Genomic DNA, 27,066 nt, shown 5'->3' on the forward strand with positions numbered 1-27,066 from the left:
TGACTTGATTGAAACGAAAACCATGAACAATTCTTTTCTGTAAAACGTCATCACAAATGATGAGATATGGTGTTATCAATATGATCCTACCACAAAATGTCAAAATGCAGAGTGGGTAGCTGAAGGTTCAACAAGACCAATGAAGGTGCAACTGTGATGCAGGAGTTGAGCAACATCCATAAGAAGGACTTTTCTGAAAGTTTCACATGTCGTATCAACATGCTGTACAATATACTCAAATGTATGTGTGTGTGTGTGTGTGTGTGTGTGTGTGTGAGGGGGGGGGGGGTGTCTATGTAGAATACTTGTGAAGCATTAAAACCACCATCCTAACTTTTCTCTGTTTTTTACTAATTCACTCTCCAAACTTTTTAAAAGTTTAAACAGCTTTGTTATAACACCGTATGTAGACTTTAATTTCACCAACAATAAAAACATGGCAGCAACTTTCAACAATATTTTATACTATCTTAAGTATACAAATCAATTTTGATTCCCCAAAATACCATACTGACACAAAGTTAAACTGACTGTACTTTACTTTACGATGCCAAAATTACATTAATAGTCCGCTGCTACATGTCTGGACCAGTATTTTATTCTTGGAAGCAGTTTCACCCATTTCTTCAAAATATCTGTGAACAGTGCAAATTATATTCCATGTGTTTGTACATTGTGCATTATACATGGAAACACAGGTATAGTGATTAAGTATACGCAAAGATGTAAAAGCCATATCAACTGTTATTAATGTGGCATATGCATCAAGTAGCCACAAAATTCTTCTGCCTGTCTCAAAAGCAACAACTTAACTTATTATTCACTATGTGATCAAAAGTACCCGGACATGTTTTTCATATCAGGTGCATTGTGCTGCCACCTACTGCCAGGTATTCCATATCAGCGACCTCAGTAGTCATTAGACATCGTGAGAGAGCAGAATGGGGCACTCCGCTGAACTCATAGACTTCAAACGTGGTCAGGTGATTGGATGTCACTTGTGTCATATGCCTGTACGCGAGATTTCCACACTCCTACACATACCTAGGGCCACTGTTTCTGATGTGATAGTGAAGTGGAAACGTGAAGGGGCACGTACAGCACAAAATCATACAGGCCGACCTTGTCTGTTGATTGACAGAGACCACTGACAGTTGAAGAGGGTCATAATGTGTATAGTCAGTCATCTATTCAGACCATCACACAGGAATTCCAGACTGCATCAGGATCCACTGCAAGTAATATAACAGTTAGGCGAGAGGTGACAAAAATGTGGATTTCATGGTCATGTGGCTGCTAATAAGCCACACATCACGCAGGTAGATGCCAAATGACGCCTTGCTTGGTGCAAGCAGCATAAACACTTTCAATGCTTATGAAACATTGAGATTCATTTGACTAAAGATCAGAGGAAGTCGATGGTTTACCACTTCTAACAGAACCATGCTTAGTAAAGCACTGTGGTGTTCAAATCAACTTTTTTGTTACAAACAGCTTTACAAGGATATGACAAGCACAAAGTAAGCAAAATGCCAGGAAAAATTCCCAAAGCACATGAAACCTCTGAAGACACCCAACACAAGATAGAACCCAGATGAAGGAGGCAATACGCAGTCTTATACCAGGGTGTATACTTGGACAAGGAACAAAAATTCCCAGATTTTTCTCGGATTTCCCAGTTAAAAACACACTTTCTCCCGGGTGAAAACACGCTTTTTCCGTGTTAAGTGACAGTACATTTCCCCTTATCAATCCTTTGAATGGTTAAGGTTTTATACACGGGAGCAGAATTTCCTGGCACTTTAGAAAACGAAACTCAGAGACAAAGACGCGTTTTGGAAATATCTTTTATGTGCAGCAACATGTACGTTGCGTAGTTTCGTATTACGAAAGTATACATTGGAATTCCACCAAACACCGCATGTTACTTTCCGAATCATTGAAATCGGGATTGGGATGCATTTCTGCAAGCCAGTCAAAGCTCATGTCATGTGATCTCGGCAGTCGATGACAGCAGATATTCAGAGCATAGGACACATGATGTAGTCAGCCAACAGCAACACCACTGTTACGTAGCACGAACACACAAACAGGGAAAGTTAATAGTTTAAATTAATATACATAGTCTTGCTACAAGAAAAGAAAAGCTTTCACATATAATATTGGTCTCTAAGGTTAATAAGCTGCAAGAGAAGCTATGATTTCGCATATACTGTTGATCCTTTTTCCGCGTGTTACACTTTAAGAATCACACAAATGTGCCAGTAAAATTTTTAATAATGACAAATGTCTGATCTTCAGTGTTCGAAATTTGTCTAAATGGCTCGTCATCAAAGAGCTGATTTTTAAATGAGAGTCAAACGCTCTGTGATTTAAGAAATTCGTGGTACATTATCGCACATAGTTCAACTTACATAAAAGGATATTTACTTTGAAAGTAACACTTTTCAAACCACCATTCGCAATTCTTCTCCAGCGACCTGTTAGAAATAATTTCGTTTCAGCAGTTACCAGAGAGCGCAAGATAACAGGCAACACCGCGCTTGCGCAGCTACCATGATGCAGGAAGCCCGTATGTACGTACATGTAAAACATTGAATGATCATACATTATGTCATAACAAGTAGACCTCGACCTGATATTAAGCTTTTCAGTGTGGTTTTCGGGATGTAAATTTTCTCGGAGCACAACTACTGTTTTATATCATGTTTGGTTCTTTATTATGACATAACGCCATACGTGCTAGAAGATGAAAACGTGCACTTGAAATGCAGCGAACAGTTGAAACTAACCAGAACAGTTGAAACTAACCAGTACTGTGGATTTAAACATTTCGTTTCAAATACATTGACTGCCTCTGTGGAAAAGGTTATTAAAAGTCAAATTTCTTTAGCAAACAGACAAAAATAACTACATTGTTCTGCAAGGCGATTAATGTTTGACAGTCAGAAAGGTGGAAATAGAATAAAATCTGAAACTAATGACATATTTTAGCCTTCCGTAATTATGTGAATGTACACTCCTGGAAATGGAAAAAAGAACACATTGACACCGGTGTGTCAGACCCACCATACTTGCTCCGGACACTGCGAGAGGGCTGTACAAGCAATGATCACACGCACGGCACAGCGGACACACCAGGAACCGCGGTGTTGGCTGTCGAATGGCGCCAGCTGCGCAGCATTTGTGCACCGCCGCCGTCAGTGTCAGCCAGATTGCCGTGGCATACGGAGCTCCATCGCAGTCTTTAACACTGGTAGCATGCCGCGACAGTGTGGACGTGAACCGTATGTGCAGTTGACGGACTTTGAGCGAGGGCGTATAGTGGGCATGCGGGAGGCCGGGTGGACGTACCGCCGAATTGCTCAACACGTGGGGCGTGAGGTCTCCACAGTACATCGATGTTGTCGCCAGTGGTTGGCCGAAGGTGCACGTGCCCGTCGACCTGGGACCGGACCGCAGTGACGCACGGATGCACGCCAAGACCGTAGGATCCTACGCAGTGCCGTAGGGGACCGCACCGCCACTTCCCAGCAAATTAGGGACACTGTTGCTCCTGGGGTATCGGCGAGGACCATTCGCAACCGTCTCCATGAAGCTGGGCTACGGTCCCGCACACCGTTAGGCCGTCTTCCGCTCACGCCCCAACATCGTGCAGCCCGCCTCCAGTGGTGTCGCGACAGGCGTGAATGGAGGGACAAATGGAGACATGTCGTCTTCAGCGATGAGAGTCGCTTCTGCCTTGGTGCCAATGATGGTCGTATGCGTGTTTGGCGCCGTGCAGGTGAGCGCCGCAATCAGGACTGCATACGACCGAGGCACACAGGGCCAACACCCGGCATCATGGTGTGGGGAGCGATCTCCTACACTGGCCGTACACCACTGGTGATCGTCGAGGGGACACTGAATAGTGCACGGTACATCCAAACCGTCATCGAACCCATCGTTCTACCATTCCTAGACCGGCAAGGGAACTTGCTGTTCCAACAGGACAATGCACGTCCGCATGTATCCCGTGCCACCCAACGTGCTCTAGAAGGTGTAAGTCAACTACCCTGGCCAGCAAGATCTCCTGATCTGTCCCCCATTGAGCATGTTTGGGACTGGATGAAGCATCGTCTCACGCGGTCTGCACGTCCAGCACGAACGCTGGTCCAACTGAGGCGCCAGGTGGAAATGGCATGGCAAGCCGTTCCACAGGACTACATCCAGCATCTCTACGATCGTCTCCATGGGAGAATAGCAGCCTGCATTGCTGCGAAAGGGGGATATACACCGTACTAGTGCCGACATTGTGCATGCTTTGTTGCCTGTGTCTATGTGCCTGAGGTTCTGTCAGTGTGATCATGTGATGTATCTGACCCCAGGAATGTGTCAATAAAGTTTCCCCTTCCTGGGACAATGAATTCACGGTGTTCTTATTTCAATTTCCAGGAGTGTATTTTAATTCACTTGATAGCTCCCGGCCACAGATACCTGTTTTCTTTTCATTTGATGTTAGAGTAACCGAGGGTGTTTCAAAAATGACCGGTATATTTGAAACGGCAATAAAAACTAAACGAGCAGCGATAGAAATACACCGTTTGTTGCAATATGCTTGGGACAACAGTACATTTTCAGGCAGACAAACTTTCGAAATTACAATAGTTACAATTTTCAACAACAGATGGTGCTGCGGTCTGGGAAACTCTATAGTACGATATTGTCCACATATCCACCATGCGTAGCAATAATATGGCGTAGTCTCTGAATGAAATTACCCGAAACCTTTGACAACGTGTCTGGCGGAATGGCTTCACATGCAGATGAGATGTACTGCTTCAGCTGTTCAATTGTTTCTGGATTACGGCGGTACACCTGGTCTTTCAAGTGTCCCCACAGAAAGAAGTCACAGGGGTTCATGTCTGGCGAATAGGGAGGCCAATCCACGCCACCTCCTGTATGTTTCGGATAGCCCAAAGCAATCACACGATCATCGAAATATATATTCAGGAAATTAAAGACGTCGGCCGTGCGATGTGGCCGGGCACCATCTTGCATAAACCACGAGGTGTTCGCAGTGTCGTCTAAGGCAGTTTGTACCGCCACACATTCACAAAGAATGTCCAGATAGCGTGATGCAGTAATCGTTTTGGATCTGAAAAATGGGCCAATGATTCCTTTGGAAGAAATGGCGGCCCAGACCAGTACTTTTTGAGGATGCAGGGACGATGGGACTGCAACATGGGGCTTTTTGGTTCCCCATATGCGCCAGTTCTGTTTATTGACGAAGCCGTCCAGGTAAAAATAAGCTTCGTCAGTAAACCAAATGCTGCCCACATGCATATCGCCGTCATCAATCTTGTGCACTATATCGTTAGCGAATGTCTCTCGTGCAGCAATAGTAGCGGCGCTGAGGGGTTGCCGCGTTTGAATTTTGTATGGATAGAGGTGTAAACTCTGGCGCATGAGACGATACGTGGACGTTGGCGTCATTTGGACCACAGCTGCAACACGGTGAACGGAAACCCGAGGCCGCAGTTGGATCACCTGCTGCACTAGCTGCGCGTTGTCCTCTGTGGTTGCCGTACGCGGTCGCCCTACCTTTCCAGCACGTTCATCCATCACGTTCCCAGTCCGTTGAAGTTTTTCAAACAGATCCTTTATTGTATCGCTTTTCGGTCCTTTGGTTACATTAAACCTCCGTTGAAAACTTCGTCTTGTTGCAACAACACTGTGTTCTAGGCGGTGGAATTCCAACACCAGAAAAATCCTCTGTTCTAAGGAATAAACCATGTTGTCTACAGCACACTTGCACGTTGTGAACAGCACACGCTTACAGCAGAAAGACGACGTACAGAATGGCGCACCCACAGACTGCGTTGTCTTCTATATCTTTCACATCACTTGCAGCGCCATCTGTTGTTGAAAATTGTAACTACTGTAATTTCGAAAGTTCGTCCGGCTGAAAATGTACTGTTGTCCCAAGCATATTGCAACAAACGGTGTATTTCTATCGCTGCTCGTTTAGTTTTTATTGCCGTTTCAAATATACCGGTCATTTTTGAAATACCATATATATATATATATATATATATATCGTAGCGCACATCTTTCTGAAAAGTCAGAAACATAAAATATATGTGTTCGAGAAAATGTAAGACATGTTATTTGGTCTTAAGTGTGCCAAAGTGCAGTGCCACGCATCTTCATAAAGCATTCTTCTATCTTAAGTCACTGTGTTTCGCTCTATAGAATTGAAACGTGTATATTTTGTACTGGATGCCATCAAACTATATTCAGGGCAGTGGAAGTTGAAATGTCCTGTGGTGCCGGTCCTGCTCCCAATTGGCCGGTTTGACATCCTGCCCCGCTTACAAAAAATCTCGCAATTAATAGCGGATGGGATTATTTGTAATCGGGAGAACAAGAACTCTTCAGAAAATTTGCACTCTTTATTGCCTACTAGCTAATAACTTGCTGTTTTGTGTGACATAAAATTAAATATAGGATACGCAAAACCAATGAAGAAAAGAGGCACGCAAGAAAGTACACATTTCTTCAATCCTTAGCTCCTAGCATTTTTTTCTCTCTAATCTTGCTACAGCTTTACATGGCATGCTTTCCTTCCTGTGAAAGAATCTATTACCTCATCAAAGCTCGTCAAACGATTCACTACATGGAAAATCGAAATGTCATTAGCTACTACTGAAAAAGCTGTTAACACAAATAATACCTAAGACTGGTGTGCTTTCTCGATATGATTACGTCTATTTTGTCACTGTCTGCTAGATAAAACAAAAGAGGCCTTTCTAATATTGAAGCAATTTCGTAATACACACCAAATAAACGAGACTGTTTTGGCACAAATGGCCATTTTTATAACACGACAGAATATAATTCACGAGGTGCCAATATCAAATGCCTATTAGGCCTACTACAAGCAAAAAGCTTTATGTTAGGAAATAGTTTCACATTTCATTCATACACACCAGCTTCTTAAGCATGACATCGAAAACTAGTATTACGAAATCTTTATATAACTTTGGAATCGTCTTATTCTTTCATAATTTGTGTGATGTCCCCGTTTCTTCTCCTTCCTCCTCCTAACAAACAATCTTGTCATCACCACTTCTGCAGCTATTCCTACGATTGTCAAAATATGTTCGCCGATTAATTTCACTAACCCTGCCAGAATCACAGGTTTAGTTATCCCGCAATTGTTTGCCGGTTAGGCGTTATTACGTGTTCGTACAACACGTTTTCCACATTACTTCCTGAATAGAACTAAGTGGCTGCTAGCCAGGGACTGTACAACTGGTCCTTACTAGTGTAGCGAACTGGCCAAAAATTTTCTTCCAAAATTTCATTTTCTTGGGTACACCAAGAAGATAGTACGTAATCTTTCTCACCTGTTATTCCTGTCAGTCGTTTATTTCCATTCTGGTAGTCTGAATCTATGGATTTCGCTAGTAATTAAACAACGCTGAGCATTCGCAAACCCAATCAACCACAAACAGACAGCAATTGGCATTCATCTGTCTGGCTTTACTCCACTCAGCTCGTATAGCCCTGACCGCTTTCGTCTGCGGAAAGTTTATTTCTTGATGTGACGAGGATTCTCCTGACAGAGACAGCACATAGACTATGCATGCATTCAAAAATCAACTTATGATTCATTCAGAAATCAACTTAAAATGTGTTCAAAAACCAACAGGGAAGCGTTTCAAAATAATCGATAGACATACGTGCGCTGGATGCTAGGCACTTTGTTAAACATGTTTTTTTTCTCCTCCAGAATATGAATTTGGCGCCCCCTTTTCCCGGTAGCATCTAACTGCTTGCTGCAACTACTTGCACAACTGATAGCCACATTCCTGTAGCCAGAAGCGGGAGAATCTACTACTCAAACCCGACTGAACTATGCATGTGCAAGAGCCCGCTCGTAACTGCTATAATGAATCTAATGTAAACAGTTGTGACTTCACGCTCATCGGAGGCAATTTGTTGTTATGAAGCATTGCATCCTCTTCCTAAAGCCTTTGACACATTTTGCTGTTGACAGACGCTTGCAGGAGCACTGTGTGTTGTTGTATATTGCGCATTTCCTTTGCAATTTAAGTTATTTTCGTTTTTTTTTCCTCTCGTTTATGTTTTATTGTTGAAGTATTATTCTGCAGTAGCGGGATACAGTAATATCCTTTGTTAGAGAATCGATTCTTATCAGTCAAAATTACAAAAATTTAACTGAAAATTAAAACAATGAAAAATTCCCGGAATCCTGTAAAATTCCCAGGTTTTTCCCGGTTTTCTCCCGGAGGAAGAAATTCCTGGGTTTTTACCGGATCTCCCGGTTGTTCCGGGTCGTATACACCCTGTATACTTGGATCGTTTGGGACTGGGAGAAAAATGTGTCAAGCACCCCTACCAGAGTAGGTTAGTACAGCAGGCAGTGATTTAACAAACACAAGATTAAACAAAAGCACTGCAATAAGTTCCAAGAAATCCTACATGATGTATCAACGGCTGTCACGGAGGAACAACTGGCTGAGACGGCATTGTGGATGAGATGCTGGATTCACTTTTGAGTGGACTGGAGCTCAAAACCCTGTCCAGCCTTCCAGGTTTAGGTTCTTCATGGTTTCTTCCAATCTATTAAGGGAATACCAGGTTTGTTCATACGATGTCAAGCCTGACTCTTTCTTTTCATACAGAGGCTTATTATTAGCACAGAACTGAGATAGCAGCCTCCTGTTGTGAGTATTAAGAGCACAGATACTTTAACTGGATTACTGCAACACACTTCCATGCAACAGTTACTGGTGTGTTTTTAGCAAAGTGGTTGTCATAAACAAGGAGGGAAATAAATAATGATCTTAGGTCTCTTGAACTACTGTTGACACAAATAAAAAAAATTACTTCTCCACTCTAAATTTAAATTAAAATAAAAAACAACAATATACAGGTGTCCCAGAAGGAATAGTTAATATTTGCTTTGGACGACTCTTTCTGCCATATCCCTGAATACTGACAATTCCTTCTGGGACACACTGTATTGAGGCTCCTTGTGCATGAAAGAGTGATTGTGGAAAAAAAGGTAACAAATTAGCTAACATTGTAACACTATAAGAACACATACACAGTGACACAACAGTCATCTGGGCAGGGGGGGGGAAATAGGAAAGAGGGGGATGGGGAGGGGGAGGGAGGGAGGGAAGGAGGGAGGGGGAGAGGGAGGGAGGGAGGGAAGGAGGGGAGAGAGAGAGAGAGAGAGAGAGAGAGAGAGAGAGAGGCGGGAAGGAGGGAGGGGGGGAGAGAGAGAGAGAGAGAGAGAGAGAGAGAGAGAGAGAGAGAGAGAGAGAGAGAGAGGCGGGAAGGAGGGAGGGGGGGGGGAGAGAGAGAGAGAGAGAGAGAGAGAGAGAGAGAGAGAGAGAGAGAAGGGGGTGAGGGGGGGATAATAGGAGATGGAATTTCAAATGAAGGAAATATGGGGTGTAGCTTTCAGAACTGTAGACATATTTCAAATAATTTCCGGGAATTCAGCCAGGTAACACTTTCAGCGACCGCCGATATTTCGGCGGGAGAACACCCCGCCATTTTCAAGGCAAACTGCAACGGACAGGCGGCGTGCATGCAAATTTAATACCTCGGTTCTGCGACAGAAGCAGGAAAGATAACACACACACTGAACACTAGTGCCACCAAAGATGACCAAAGTCAGAGCTATCGATAGTGAGACTATGAATTCACAGGTGAGGCAGCATTGACTCTGTTCCTCTGTTTTTTGACAAGGGAGAGAGCCGGATTCCAAACAGAGTTTAAACAGAAACCTCCATCCCTGTTAACGAGGTTGCTCGCTAGTTTAATCTCAACTGCCTCCTTAATGACACTGTCCCAATAGCTGGACGTGCATGCCAATATCTCGGTGTTATTATATAACATGGGGTGACCAGTATCCAAGCAATGTTCGGCAATAGCAGATCTATTTGGCTGCTGTAATCGTGTGTGCCGTTTATGCTCAGTACATCTGTCCTCCACGGTCCTGATAGTTTGACCAATATATGCCATACCGCAGCTACAGGGAATACGATACACACCTGCCTTACGCAATCCGGGCAGGGGGGGGGGGGGGGGGGGGCACAATCACATATGCTTACCTTACAGAAATGGTTAATTTGCAAATTAGGAGACTTTATTTAATATACTTAAACAAAACTGGATAACAGAAAGAGAATGGTCATTTAAGAACACATTAATCATCCTCACAAATTAATTTATAACTGGGCTGGGTAAAGGTAACAAGCAATGGGCAAAAGGGGAACAGCTCATCAACTTCTACATTTGAGCTATCAACACTGAATAAATTTGGCTTGCTACCTGAAGTAGGAGGGGAAGAGCCTCATAGAGCTGTAGGTTACAGTAGGGTGCAGCAGGCTTCTAACCAAGAAACTCAGCATAGGTCGGTACCAAAAGACAGTAGGAAGATAAGAGTCTTGCTACTAGGTAGTAGCCATGGGAGGGGTGTAGGCCAGATGGTGTAGGACAAGTTAGGAGCACGGTACTAGGTCACAAGTATTGTAAAGCCAAGTGCTAACCTTAGCCAGGTGACAAAGGACACAGCAAAATTGTGCAAAGGTTTTGGCAAAGAAGGTCATGTTATTAGAGTAGGTGCAGTAGTAAACAGCCTGGCTAATAACAGTAATTACAGCATTAAGGGTGACTTGGATAAAATAGGAGTAGCAATTACACACACAAATGTGAGTTTCATGGAGATCCTGCAGCTCCATGACCAGTGATGGGTTGATACTGGTGTAGGTCGTGTTAACTCTGAGTTGAGCATGTTATTGCTGACTGAAATGAATTCTCATATGAGTGCAGTGCCCGTTACTACAACTGGGAGGTGGGGTTATACTAGACATGGCCTTCACCTGAATAGGAAAGGGAAAGATACATTGGCTGAACTTCTTGCAGGAAATGTACGGGCAGGGGGGGGGGGGGGGGGGGCACAATCACACAATGCAAGGTCCCTGTGGTTACTGGTGTCAGAGGGCAAATTTTTTTTTAAAGTTAGAATAAAGTTTCAGGCACCCTGTTTTGAAAGAAGTCGCTATAACAGGAGAGCCCCACAAGAATGCACAGAAAAGTAAGGTTAGCTTAGAGGATTGAGTACTAAGGTGGAAGAGCTTCTTGCCTCCATGCAAAATTTAGAAGAAAAGATAGACATCCCATGCCTGTTTGAGCACCATATAACCATGGGGTTAGATAAGTTACATATAAAAGATTACAGTCTAGCAGTTTACTCATGCAGAACTAATAAGGGAAAAGGAGGAGTTGTTGCAAATATTAAGACAGAACACAAGTTCAAAAGCACTGATGCAAGCAGATTTTGTAGTGATCAGCACACAGAAGTGTGTGCTTATGAATTAATGCTGAAAAACAGTTCACTTTTAATTGTAACAGTATATAGATCCCCACTGGGAAATTTTGAATTATTTATGAGGAACATGGATTTGTTACTGTGCTGTCTGTCAGATATCAGCAAGCAGTTAATAGTCTGTGGTGACTTCAATGCAGATTTTCTAAAGGATTCTGATAGGAAAAATGATCTGGAAACCTTATTTGGATCTTACAATTTGCTCTCAGTAGTTAACTTTCCAACATGGATGGATAAAGGCAGTAGGTCCCTAATTGATAATGTTTCCTTTGATGAGGCACAAAGCAAGAAAATAACTGTTTACCCAGTAACAAATTCTGTCTCTGATCATGATGCACAGTTAATCAGGATAAATGACATAGTGCCTTACAGTGTGGATATACCTCAGTGGAAGTCATTCAGAATCATTAATGACTACAGGGCAAATGTTTTGAAGAGTAGTTTACATGAAACAACCTGGGATGAAATTTTAAAAGAACTAAATGCCAATACAAAATTTAATCTATTCAATGAGAAATTCATATCAGTATTAGAAAATAGCTTTCCATATAAGCTAATCAGAAAGGACATCAAACATCCATGTAAAAACCCACGGATCACTAAGGGGATATTAAGGGATCTTGTGAAAGGAAACGGGAAATTTATCTTTTTGGCAAGAACAAGTAGAGACCCTGCAGTAGTTGCACACTACAAAAACTACTCAAAATTACTAAGAAAGGTTATTAAAAAATCAAGGAACATGCAATTTATGTCAGAAATCAGTACATCTGACAACAGAGTTAAGGCAATATGGAATATAGTGAAGCAAGAGACAGGACAACCAACCACAGAAGAGTATAACATTACTACTGAATTGAATGGGAGGGCTATAAATGACAAGTCACAGGTAGCAAATGTATTTAATAATCATTTCTTAGACATAGTATAAAGCATAGGGACCAACAGTTCTAGAGAGATCACAGCAATATGTTGAAGAAGTAACTCTCTTAAAATTACGTCATATGAATGTACCATCAACTTCTAGTTCTGAAATTAAGAGGGTCATACATTCTCTCAAGAATAAAAGCTCTTCTGGTTTTGATGGTGTTTCCAATAGAGTACTAAAGATAGGTTCCATACAATACGTCCGGTATTGTCCGAAATATGTAATGCATCACTAACTCAAGGTATTTTTCCAGAGAGACTAAAATATGCCGTTGTTAAACCCCTCTTTAAGAAAGGTGATAAGAGATGTCAGTAACTACTGACCTATTTCATTGCTGACATCATTTTCCAAAATTTTTGAGAAGGTGATGTATTCTAGAATAGTATCTCACTTTGGCAACAATATCATCTTCAGCAAATCACAGTTTGGGTTTCAGAAGGGTCGCTCTATTGAGAATGCCATTTACATGATCACACACCAGATATTACGAGGGTAATCTCAAAAGTAAGGTCTCCTATTTTTTTCATACGTACATAGACCTGTTTATTTCTACAATGAAATAACGATTTTTATGATGAGGTGAAAGAAGAGGTTCATAACTTTCTGAACAGCATGGCAGTGAGCTGGTATGACATGGGCATACAAAAACTGCCACAGCGTCTACAAAAATGCATTGACAGAAATGGTGATTATGTCAAAAAATAGCTAAATGTTCAAGCTATAAGTTCATGTAAACCATTGTAGAAATAAACAGGTATATGTACCTATAAACAAATAGGAGACCTTACTTTTTGGATTACCCTCGTACAAGCATTAAATAACAAAATAGCACTGGTAGGTATTTTCTGTGACCTATCCAAGGCATTTGATTGTGTGAATCATCGTACACTCCTAGACAAATTGAAGTTTTACAGGATTTATGGTGTAGCCGACCAATGGATCATGTCACATCCAACCAAAAGGATGCAAAAAGTTGTACTTAGTAGTAATTCAACCAACAAGTGTCCAGGGACATAATTCTGACGTGGGAGAAATCATGTATGGTGTTCCCCAAGGCTCAGTCTTAGGTCCACTACTGTTTCTCATATATGTAAATGACCTACTGTCTAATTTACAACAAGCAGTATTAGTTCTTTTTGAAGATGACACCAGTATACATACAGAAATGGAAGAAATGGTGAACAAAGTTCTCAAAAGCATCATTGACTGGTTTTCTGAAAATCGTCTCATCCTGAATTTCACAAAGACACATCATATTCAGTTCTGCGCCTCTACAGGTACTGCACCAGTGACAAGTGTAACACATGGTGATGAAATAACACATAGGGCAGAAATTTCAAAATTTTTAAGTGTCCATATTGACGAGAATTTCAGTTGGAAGAAAAAAAAAATTTTTTTTTTGGAACTCCTAAAACAACTTAGTTCACCTACATTTGCACTTAGAATTATAGCAAATTGTGGGGAGAGAGAAATAAGTAAGTTGACATATTTTGCTTATTTTTATTCAGTAATGTCATATGGAATAATGTTCTGGGGTAACTCATCTTTATGAAAGGTCTTCATTGCCGAAAAACGTGCTTGCCCACGATCATACTGTGGACATCTGTTTAAGGAGTTGGGCATTCTGACTACTGCTTCATTGGGCATTCTGACTGCTGCTTCACAGTATATTTATTCCCTCATGAAGTTTGTTGTAAATAATTCACTACAGTTCAAAAGGAACAATGAGGTACATAATTACGGCACTAGAAGAAAAAATGACATTCATTACTCAACATTAAGGTTGTCTTTAGCACAGAAAGGAGTGCACAACACTGCAACAAAAATTTTTGACCACTTACCCAGTGATATAAAATGTCTAAAAGACAACAAGGTAAAATTTGACAATAAATTGAAAAAGTTTCTCCTTGACAACACCTTCTATTCTGTAGAAGAATTTTTATGTTTTTAATGTGTAAAAGTTGGTGGGTAGGAACTGCTAACTCAATCTGTAAATATCGTTTTCATTTCAAGGAAAAAAACAATAATTATATGGTGATGTTTAGAGTACAAATAGATGTACAAATTAATTTGCGATATTAATACAAAATGACTCGATCCACATCATGACAATTTATCGTGCAAAATGCTTCAAGGAACATGAAAATAACTAATTAACTAAAATTATTTCATAAGTTATTGCAAAACACATGTAACATTACTTTACAGCTGCAGTAGTAACAGTGCTGGATATGCAATAGCAGTAAGCGCGTGCGCGTGCGCCCACACACACACACACACACACACACACACACACACACACACACAGAGAGAGAGAGAGAGAGAGAGAGCACACTTTAATTGTCATTAAAGAGTACTTACGATATGAGTATGGCTTGTCCGAACTCCACATGAGTATGTTTTTTTTCCTCAACAAAAAGCTTTGCACGGCACAAACTTGCTGAACGTTCTATGATTTGCTGTGCAGCTACGTGTGTATCAGCATCTTCAATGAGCACCAGATATCCATAGGTTGTCCAGCATTCTCTTGGTATATCGGTTGATCTCAGATCTCGAGATACATACATTTGACCTTTAACTTTTTTCACTTTTTTTAGTTTTTGTCTTCTTCTTTTCATATTATTATTTCCTTGTTCAGTGTAAAATTCTTCTTCCGACTGGAACAACACAATCTCGTGGTAACAACTTTTTTTTCCCTCTTGTCTGATATATACTAGCCATAAGGAGTAATTTAACTGCAGTTTCTAAACATCAATCATTTATATGGAATAATATTCATATAATTAATGCACTTTGAAGGATGCACTTTGAAAGAGTAAGTATTTGAAAATTTGTGATTTATAAAGCTCAATAAAATTAAATTGCAATGCTAGATTAAAAACACACAATTCCCTGATATTTTAGACATTTCTGAAATTTCCTGAGATTACCCTGATTTTTCCACGTAAAATGTAATTCCCTGAGATTCCAGGTTTTCCAGAAAAATCACCACCCTCTTTTTACATAGTTTGCACATAAGAAGCAAGCTAGTTAGTACTAAGAATCTGCCTATATGTTTTTTTTTTTATTGTGAAAGAAAAGATGGTTAAAGTATAACAACCAATAGATGGTAAGGCCGTTAGAGATAGAGCCCTTGTTCATTTGATCAAGGATGGGAAACTTTATTGGAAGAACTGTTTTAGGATTCTAATGCATAACTACCCATTACAAATTCCAGCAGCAGCCCTAATAATGACCAAATTTCAGAACCACATATGAAGAGGTGCTGGAAGTATCAAAACACCGTACAAAAATAGCAAAGCAGTGGGGAGTGATGTAATTCCAGCTGAGATACTAAAATATGGAGGAGAAGCACTGCACTTATGCTTCTTTCCCCTCCCTTTTCCCCACTTGATACAGGTAATCTGTAAAACTGAGACCATACCAACAGAACGGTAAGAAGCATTAATAGTCCCTTTACGTAAAAAAGGAAACTTCAGAAATTATAGGGGAATATAACTAGTTAACACAGACTATAAGATTTTATCTTTTTTATTGCTAAACCACTTTAAACCATAGGCATAAAATATAACTGCAAATTATCAAAATGGCTTTTGCAGAAATGGATCCACTACTGATGGTTCAAATGGCTCTGAGCACTATGGAACTTAACTTCTGAGGTCATGTCCCCTAGAACTTAGAAATACTTAAACCTAACTAACCTACGGACATCACACACATCCATGCCCGAGGCAGGATTCGAACCTGCGACCGTAGTGGTCGCGCGGTTCCAGACTGTAGTGCCTAGAACCGCTTGGTCACCCCGGCCGGCGATCCACTACTGAAAATATATTTGCAATCAAAACAATAAATGAAAGACTATGGGAATGTAAACAAAAAATATATTAATTTTCCCACCATTTTATAAAAAGCTTATGACTCCATTCACAGGAAAGACTGTTGAATGTAATGACGGACTTGGGATTTCCAATTAAATTCGTGTAATTACTTAAAAAAAATGTGCATAGATGATAATATAAGTAGGGTTTTGTGAAATGGAATAAAATCTGACCATTCAAAAATTAAAACTGGACTAATCGCAGGGAGATCCTCTACCCCTTCCTCTCTTTAATGTAGCCTGGGAGAGAGTTGTGAGGAAAGAGGAAAGTCAAACTAATACTTGCTGGGATACTCCAAAAGAAATAAAGTTGACATTTTAGTGTATGTAGATGACGTAGTGCTCACTGGAAAAAGTGAAGTAGAGATCAGACAGTTATTCGTGGAGGTCTTAGAAGAACCATCTAAACTTGGACTAAAAGTAAATGATCAGAAAACAAAATACATGGTAGTTCAAAAAGAGAGAGATTAACAAGACAACCATTCACATCTAATAATCGGCAAACATAAATTCGAACGCACTGAACAGTTCAAATTTATGGGTGCAAAGATAATCAAACAAAAGCAGAGACAAGCAGAAGTGAAAATGAGACTGTAAAATGCTAACAGAGTTTACTACTCCACACAAAAACTTCTAGTGCTGAAACTGCTGTCAAGGAAAACTAAAATAAGAACTATAAAACACAATTATCAGACCAGTCCTAACTTATGGAATACAAACATGGAGTTGCACTAAAATGGAAGCACACCAGACACAAATGAATAAGAAAGTTGTTTGTACCACATACAAGTATCTGAAAACAAAATTGATAGGAAACACTTTGGTCCATACTATGATAATGAATTGCGAAGCTGGAAGAAATGACACAACACAGAAAGCCAAATGCTATCACAACAAGCAACAATAATGAGCAAAGCAAATAGCAAAAGACTTAATGGGGGGGGGGGGGGGGGCGCAACTGATGAGAATGAAAGATGGTTCAAGAATATTCATGGAGAAGTCATTTAACAAAGGACCAAAAGAAAGACCCAAGGAATACATGGATTAATGAAATTATAACAATATGCAACAAGATGCACATAAATAATTGGCAGGAAGTAGCACAAGATAGAAGCATTCGGCACAGGAGCTTCAAGTCGCTTAGAAGGAAAAGTTTTCATCTGAAATTATTTTGGAAAACCCAGTTCAAAACATGTTGGGGGGGGATTTGTAAACTGACCTTCTGAAATACGAATCTAGTGTGTTAACCATTGCACCACTTCACTTGCTTTGTCATGTGAAACATTTCTGTGTTGGAAATGTGGTTATTTGTAGTCTTACATGTTTTCCATTTTATGTGAGTGGTGTCCCATTGTGTTAAGTTAGATAGGCAACAGTTGAATCAAATACTAGTCATGCACTGACGTTTACAGCTGCATTTTACCTAATTCAATTTTCCTGTCTGCATACCTACTTAATAAAGGACAGAGAATACAAATCTAACTGCTGGGCATTATGCAGCTTCCGATTGGGTGCAGTTGTTGAGGATTCTTTTTCTTGAGACTTTTATGGCTGACAACATTTCTATCCATGCGAGGAACCATAGTTATACTTTGTGTAGTGAAAGAAGAGCACTGACAGCTAAAAGCTGTGTTGCGAGCTTTCAACTGTGAAGTGCAAATGGCTGCTGTCTGTTCTGAAGCTAGGTGACAAAACAACAGTTGCCAAGAGAACTGTGGCAACACTGATACATTGCAATAGAGATGTATACAAAATCATGTTTTGTGATCAGTTGTGCTACACTGACATGTGGCAGTGGTATGGCTGTCCATGTACACATTCATCATATGTCTCCTTCGTAATTAGATAAATTGACATAAATAAAGAACTGAGCAAGTTTAAACATATCTAAATGTACAGAAAATTATATTACAATAATTTTCTTGAAGACTGCAACTTGATCCGAGTAGCAAATCACAAGATATTCAGGTTTTAATCCAGCAGATCAATCTAAATTCACGAGTGATAGAGGCAAGTGAGCTCTGCCATCATTGCAGAGAGTGATTGTGTTGGTCAAGGGAATGCAAGTCACTGGGGTGTAAATGAAGCCACAGTGTTGAGAAGGTTTTGAAGACAGGCTGATGGATATCAAGTGTGTCCCAAGCAAAAATACAGAGTAGTTTGCAGAAGCAGTCACCCCTTCCTTCTGACTGGGTGGAAGAGCCCAAAGTGTCATAAAAAGACAGAGGAAAAGTAATAAATGGTAAATAATGAACTGTAATAGTTAGAAGATAGGCAAAATTCTGACAGATCTCATTCAGCACGTGTATCACATGGAGCTACCGATGGAATGTATTTTAATATCAGAAACATTAACAATTCTTAAAGATGATGGTGGGATGGATTTCTTGCCCAGAATGGGCAGCAATGGCGAGAACACATCATTGTTCAGGGGAACACAGGGGTAGCCTAAAGTGATTGGGCGCGGTGAGAAACGCAACTCCACAGTTGCGGGAATATATGCTTTGTCTTTGTCCATATTACATAAATGATACATCTGCAGGTTGCAAAGGATGTGAATTTGGTGGTTATAAGTATTTTTGATTGGTGACAAATTCACAGACTTAGACAATGTCTGGCAATGCGAAAAGCTTTTGAGTCGTGAAACCATCACAACAACTCAAGTAGATAAGTTGGGTGTCTTTGCTATTACAATATTTACTGCCTCAATGTTGTGACTTTATTGTCACTGATGACTAGAGACCAGATTATATGCATCATAAAAACCTTAAAATATGCGTGCAAATATGCATGAAAAATGTTTAAAAAATGGATGAAAATTGTCAAAATATGCAAGATCAAATAAAAAAAGGTAATTACTGCATGCATTATATCTCAAAGTCAAACCTGTGCATATCAATTACAAGTAAGAGCACCAGCCACACGTAAAATCTGTACATTTAGAATGCTGATATAATTTTCTGAATACTTTCTCATGAGGTTAGGAAGAGGGCCTTTACGGGTTTATTTTCTAAAAATTTGCAAAATGGGGACGCATTCTGTGTTTCAATAATTGTCCCTCCTTTGCTATTGCCGTTGGTAACAATCGGATGTGATGCGAGTGAGTTACAGTGAAACAATAGATACGTACAGGACCAACTTCAAGATATATCGCACACAGAGGGGCATGCTCAAAACTCTGCAATATTTAATTTAAAAAAACAACTTACAATCATGAATTTTTTGAACAGCTTTAACTTTTAATTACTACTACTGGACCAAAGCATCATTTACAATTTGTTTTACATTATTCTACTATTGTAAACATAAATGGCCAAGTACTGTTCCAAATGTTCGGAAGTACGAAAATTCAAAGACGGGCAGCACAATTTTTATTATTGCAAAATAGAGGAGAGAGTGTCACTGAAATGATACAGGATTTGGGGCAGATATAATTTAACAAAGGCATTTTTCACTGCGGCGGAATCTTCTCACAAAATTCCGATCACCAACTTTCTCCTCCAAATGCAAAAATATTTTGTTGACACTGACATACATGGGGAGGAACAATCACCATGATAAAATAAGGCAAATCAGAGCTCGTGCAGAAAGATACAGATGTTCGTTCTTTCTGCGTGCTATATGAGAGTGTAATAATTGAGAATTTTGAAGGTGGTTCGATGAACCCTCTCTGCCAGGCACTTAAATGTGATTTGCAGAGTATCCATGCAGATGTAGATGTAGAAGTAGATGTACAAGTAGAGGTAGAGGTAGAGGTTGATCCTCATCCACCACACATAGTAAAATATATTACAATCATTATGAATACAAAATTGTGACAACAGCTTTACACAAGTTTCCCTCATTAATGAGAATGAACTGGGGACAGGAAAATTTCCCAATAATGATAACATGAAACATAACACGAAATTAGCGGTTTTCAGCAAAATATTGTAACATCAGTGATTTTTTACGGAATTAGTGAAATTTATAATTTTCCTGTATAAAAAATGTTATAAATCTGAAGACGACAGCCTACCAATATTCATAGCTGATATGTACTGAATGTTGAAATTGCATTTTGCCTTCTTTTTTCCTCAAGGCTGAAGTTCATCTACAATATTAAAATGACAGTTCATGTCCCATGTTACGAATTAAGGTGTGATGTCAAAAAAAGTACCGAAACTGATAAAAAAAATTAAGAGTGACTTTGGCAAAAATCACTAAATTTGGCAAAAAGTATACAACTTGCCAATAAACATGCTGAAACTGGCAGAAACATAACAGTGACAGTGATGAAAAACACCGAATTTATCAAAAGAAACAGTGAATCTGGGGAAAAAAATAAGACTCGATCTGGTTAAAAAGGGTAACACTGAATTTCACAAAAAAGTAACAATGAATTTGGCAAAAAGCTAATTCAGAACTTGGCACAAAAGAGCACCAAAATTGGAAAAAATAAACACTGAAAAAAAGAAAAAAAAGTAGAACACAGAAAATGGCAAAAAAATTGCAGTGCAACAGGCAAAATAGCATCTAATTTGATAACAAAACAGCACCGAATTTTGCAAAAAATAGCCTTGGAATTGGTCAAAAATAATACCTAAACTGAAAAAGTGTAAACACCTAAATTGGAAGCCGGCCGGAGTGGCCGAGCGGTTCTGACGCTACAGTCTGGAACCGCGAGACAGCTACGGTCACAGGTTCGAATCCTGCCTCGGGCATGGATGTGTGTGATGTCCTTAGGTTAGTTACGTTTAAGTAGTTCTAAGTTCTAGGGGACTGATGATCTCAGATGTTAAGTCCCATAGTGTTTAGAGCCATTTGAACCTAAATTGGAAAAATATAACACTGGATTTGGCAAAAATAACAACAATTAATTTGTTGAAAAAATAACACCCAAACTGACAAAAAATAACAGCCAAACTGACAAAAAAACAACACAGAAACTGACAAAAAACAATACCCAAACTGACAAAAAAACAACACCCAAACTGGGGGGGGGGGGGGAAACAACCAAACAGAAAGTGGCTAAAACAACACAGAAATTGGCAAAAACAACACAGAAATTGACAAAAACACCACCAAATTTGGCAGAAAATATCAAAATGGCAAAAAAGTAGCACCAAAATTGGAAAAAGTTACACTGAAATTGGAGTAAAAATATCACAAAAAAGGGGAGGGGGGAAGCATCGAAATTGGCAAGAAACAATGACAAGGAAAAACGAATTTGGCAATAAAATACTACTGAACTTGACAAAAATAACACTGAAATTGGTAAAAAAAAAATAAACACCAAATTTGGTCACAAAATAAAATGATTTTTTTCCTATTGCTAGTGGCCCTGTGTTTTCCAACAGTGTTTTCTTCAATGCAACCTATCTGAGAAGCAAGGAAGATTAAGGTTTAATTTCCCTTTCAAGATGAGATAATTAGAGATAGAACACAAGCTCTGGTTGGACAATGGTGGTGGAGGGAACTGGCTGAATTCTTTTCACTGGAAACACCCAAGCATTTGCCGCCATCAGTTTAGTGAAACCAAGAAAAACCTCAATTAGGCTGGCCACATGGGACTTTAAATGTCATTCATCCAGAATATGGGTACAGTGTGCTAAAATTGTGCCACCTAAGTCAGTAAACTGCTCACAAGTTCCTGAAGCATGCACAATATTGAGAATATTGCAGATGTACAAAGCTGAATTCCACAGAATACTCAGAGTTTAGAATTCTCACATTTTTTTCTGCTGTCCAGTACCTGCCCAACTCTATGACAGACATTCCAAATTTCATAAAGCTAACACAAAAAGAACATTCAGAAGACAAATATTTTTGTTGGGAGTAATGTGCCTTACAAACACTTGGCATTTCAAACTGACAATTACATCTTATCTTCGTTTTAAAAATAAAACATACAAATAATTAAAAGACTGCTGTTTGTATGTTTATGTTAAATTAGATTTCACACTATAAACCACTTTCCAGAATATACAGGTCAAACTCCAACACCACCATCAAAATTCTGAATTTGTTCTCGGGTATTTTCCAACTGTTTTGGTACCAGCAGAAGAACGCTCCTTTCAGAGCACAAAAAATGTGAATATTACAAAGGCTCTGACTTGAAATTGGGGTACTTTCCTCAGCACCTTTTTCCCAAAAATTTTGACTTGCAAACATATTCACTACTTTTTTTTTTTTTTTTCCAACATGCAACTCACTTCAAACTCCCACAAGCTTCCCTAAATGTAACTCACACCCATTAGTCCACTGCTATAAGTTGTTCATACCTATCCACTCCCAGCTGCCCTTTCTCCTCACTCATTCAGCATCATTCTATCTTTGTCTCTCTCTGTCATTATCTCCTGTGTCACAGTCACATTCCCTTCATTCTGTCCGACTAGTACAGTCTCCAATCTCTGTCAGTGTCTTGGTCTTTCTCTCTCTTACTGCTAATATCTCATTCCTTCCATACTTTCTACTGCTACTGATGTCTCTCATACACTCTGTCTCTCGTTATCAATGGCTCTCACCTACTTCCACATTATCCCCTCACCCCTAGCACTGTATCCTTCACTCTTTTCCTAGCACTGTTCTGTCCCTGTCAAGTATGTTCCATTGTTACTGTGTCCCTCTTTTTCTCTCACACTGCCATTGTCTCCTTCACTCTTTCTATAGCACAACCACTGTCTACTATCTTGCAGTATTTATTACTTTTCCATCTCTTTGCCACTGCCACTGTCCTCTTCTCTCTCACAGCATAACAAAGTGCAAATATGTTTGCATACCAAAACTTTTGGGAGAATTTTTAAAGGTGCTGAGGACAGGCAGAGTCTTTTATGTAAACATGAACATATTTGCATTTTTTCCCCACACTGGATCCTTGTTTTCTCTGCTGCACCAGGACACCTAATGCATAAGAAAAGAAATGTATTGGCCACTAAAATTTTACTTATGTGAAACTGAAATAATGCGAAACTAATTTTACACCTCAGACCGGATTTCATGCAACAATAAGTTTTACATATGCTTCAGCACTACAACACAGGGTTCGCAGACAATAACAGAAACACTTTACAGTACATGTCTTCATGCTACCTCACTTTATAAACTACATTTTCACGACACACCAGATTTTATGTGTACAAGCAGGAATACATCAAATGCATCATAAAAATTACAGCCATTTCATGCACATAGCTGTCTCGGAATTTGCGGCTGGGTTTTGGACCCCAGAAAACGTGCTATAGGTGTTTCTCGATAATGGACGAATATTTTTGAAAATGAGAAGGTTCTTCTAGAGAATATAACGTTAAAATTTGAGCAATTTGCTGAAGTTATTTATTATTTAGATTTTGCCTCATACCAGATTTTACATGCAGAAGTAGGGTAGCTTTGAATCTCTGTATCTTGGGAACACACAAAGATAGCAAGAAAATTTTCAAGGTAGTTTGAGATTGGAGTCTTAGGAATGTTATAAAAATTTCAGCCATTTGCTGCGCACAGCCATCTTTGGAACTCTCGGTTGGGTTTTGGCCCACTTGTGACGGCAAAAACATTTCTCAGGAACCGCCCATTAACTAATGGTGCCTCGATAAGTCCTATGAAGCCTACCGTAGACCATGTCAAATGCAAAATGAACCAACTGATATGCACCACTTGCCTAAGCAGAAGGAAATGTGTAATTTTCTTACTTTAACCCTGTACTGTAGGATACTGACACCAAGATGATCCTTTTGTTGGATATACAAATGGTCCCTTGCCAAAGGGCTATCCCAAACACCTAATCCTACATTTTTATCACCAACAGAACTTGAGGTAAAAGCACTGGAAAATTCAGTTTTTGTGCACAGCGTTTTGGAACATATTATGTACACATGCTGTCGTATGCACATCAATAAGGGGTGTGTGGTCTCCAGTGGCTTAACACAGAGTAACTGCGTTTAGTTTGATTTCTTACCTCCATTTGTCTGTGTATTGCACTGAAAATATAGAAATGTGAATGGTACATGCTGTGTGTTCTTTGGAAAATGTCTCACCCATTCATGGTACTTGCTGTTGTCAAGAGTAATGCTCACTTTACTCTTACCCTAAATTTTGCATTTTGGTGCTGTCTCAATTTTCTCCTTGACACAAGAACTAACAGCTCCAAAAACTAAGTACATCTTTTTGTAATTTCTAAGTACTAACATGATTACAAACTTGAAGAGGTTACTTGTGGAAATACACAGTATATCACTTTACAACGCTTATTCGGTATGTGTAGATGAGAGCTCAGAGACCTCAGCGGGGAGCTAGGAGATATGATACGTTGTTTAGAAAATGCAAGAAGGTGTTAAGTTTCAGCTGTATGAGAGATGACAAAACAGTTTCAAAATAAAAGATATTGTCACATAGAGGAAGGTGTATGTAGATGAATGACGAACACTAACTTCACTTAACGAAGATTTATTCAGCACTTGCACATACAAGAGCGCAGAGACAACTGCCTCTGGCCAGAACACATATGGTATATATACAGCTACAGAACATTCCAGTACAATGATTCTTGCCATTTTTGGATACTTCTAGAATTTACTCGAACCGAATATAGAAACTAAAATTTCACAGTTCAGGTGAGTTTGGAACTCACAACTCTCCATGCAACAGTCTAGTGTCACAACCACTACACTATGGCGACTGTGCTACTCCGTGAGACATTGCTCCCTCCTTAAGAGAACAGCGTCTCAGTGTTACGTCCTAGTCCGGGAATGAGTCATCGGTCCTGCATACTCCTACTCCTGACGACTGATGTTCGCCCTGGCGGTGATCTTCTTAGAACTTCCCTTGCTGCTACGTTCTTCATCACCTTTCTGCTTGTTGCCTGTCACTGGAGCTTCAAATTTACCCTGGGTTGCAGGATCCTTAAAGGGCTTCATTCGAAGGACGTGGACCGTATCTCCGATCTTTCATCGTCTTGTATTGGGGTCGAAATCTTCAACTTCATAAGTAACATCAGACAACTGTCTTACAACCTTATAATGTCCAAAGTAGCACCTGAGGGTCTTTTCAGAGAGACCAACCTTCCGAACAGGAGTGAAGATCCAGATTAGGTCACCAGGCTGGTATACAACAGGTCGGTGGCTCGCGTCATACCTTCGGCGATCGTTTTCTAGAGCCTGCCGTGTGCGGAGACGATCTAACTGCTCAGCTTCCTCAGCTCTGGTTAAGACCTTGACGATGTAGTCATTGTCCACATGATCAGGTTGTAACGGAAACACAGTGTCCATCGCCATCATCGCCTCACACCCGTGCACCAGAAAATATGGTGTAAATCCTGTGGTGTCTGGTTTGGCAGTGTTGTAGGCAAACATCACTAAAGGTAGCACCTCATCCCAATTGCTCTGCTCAACATTGATGAACATTGATAGCATGTCGGCCAAGGTCTTATTAAGGCGTTCAGTAAGCCCATTAGTTTGAGGATGGTAGGCAGTTGTCATGTAATGAGTAATGTTGCAGCGATGGTTTATCTTTGTCACAATATTCGATTGAAAAACTTTCCCTCGATCCATAATTAGCGACCTTGGGGCACAGTGTTTTAATACAATGTCTTCTATGATGAATTTGGCTACCTCGAATGTTTTGGTTGTTTTCGCGGCTTTTGTAATGGCATAGCTCGTCAGATAATCAGTGAAAACAATAATCCATCTACTTCCACTAGCAGATGTTGGAAATCGTCCGAGGAGGTGAATCCCAACACGCTGGAAAGGCGTTTTGGCTGGTGGAATTGGTATGAGTAAGTCAGGTGGTTTCTGAAGAACTGCCTTTCTCCTCTGGCACTCTTGACAGTGCGACACATAGTGACGGACACTCCTAAATAAACCTGGCCAGAAAAATCTCTTGCGGATTTTATTGTATGTCTTAATAAATCCTAAATGTCTGGCCTCAGGTGTGTCATGGAATTTCTGTAGAACATCTAAGCGCATGTGTTTAGGAATCACTGGCAGCCACCTCTTTCCAAACGATCAAAGTTTTTCTTGCAAAGTAATCCATTAACTACCTTAAATTGTCCTCTCACATCCTCTGACCAATTTAAGGCAAGTATAATCTGAGATATATTTGCGTCCTCCTCCTATTCAGAAGATAGATCCTGGAGTGCAGCGAGATAGTGACTATCTTCATCAAAGTCTTGATGGTCTTGCATAGGGTTTCTTGAGAGACAGTCAGCATCTTGGTGTTTTCTTCCACTTTTGACCACTATGGTAATGTCATACTCTTGAAAACATAGTGCCCACCTGGCGAGTTGTCCTGTTGGATCCTCAAGACCTGTCAACCAACAAAGTGAATGATGGTCTGTAACAACTGTGAATGGCCTTCCATAGAGATACTGTCAAAATTTGCACATGGCCCCAGATCACAGCAACACATTCTCTTTCTGTAGTTGAGTAGTTTCTCTTGGCTTTAGTAAGTGTCCTAGAAGTATAGGCTATACCCTTCTCTCTTCCATCCAAAATCTGCACCAGAACAGCACTGATCACATACCCACTGGTATCTGTGTGTAGTTCTGTAGGTGCTCTCTCATCATACAGACCAAGTACAGGGACAGTCGTCAGTACTTTTCGCAGCATATCAAAAGAATCTTGTTGAGCACCACCACAGATAAATTCAGCATGGGCTTTTAACAACTCTTAGAGTGGCCTGGCTTTGATACAAAAGTCTTTGATAAAACAACGGTAACAAGAACACAATCCGAGGAAGTGTCTCACATCTCTAATAATTTTAGGAATAGGAAATTCCGTTATAGCTCTCACCTCTTCTGGGTCTGGCCGCACACCTTCGTTTAACACAAGGTGTCCAAGTATTTTGATTTTTTTCCCTCCAAAGAGACACTTTCTTGGA

The 27,066-nt window shown here is 40.0% G+C and overlaps 1 protein-coding gene across 2 annotated transcripts in view; it reads right to left on the bottom strand.

The window, feature by feature from the left end:
- Positions 1 to 27,066, bottom strand: part of LOC126248522 (uncharacterized) — a 162,815-nt gene that overhangs the window by 30,459 nt on the left and 105,290 nt on the right. For both annotated transcript variants that reach the window (XM_049949575.1, XM_049949576.1), the window contains one exon: positions 14,700 to 14,995. In XM_049949575.1, the coding sequence (XP_049805532.1) occupies positions 14,700 to 14,995 (296 nt within the window). The remainder of the gene's footprint in view (positions 1 to 14,699; positions 14,996 to 27,066) is intronic.

The sequence above is a fragment of the Schistocerca nitens genome, chromosome 3, assembly GCF_023898315.1.
Source record: "Schistocerca nitens isolate TAMUIC-IGC-003100 chromosome 3, iqSchNite1.1, whole genome shotgun sequence".
NCBI lineage: Eukaryota > Metazoa > Arthropoda > Insecta > Orthoptera > Acrididae > Schistocerca > Schistocerca nitens.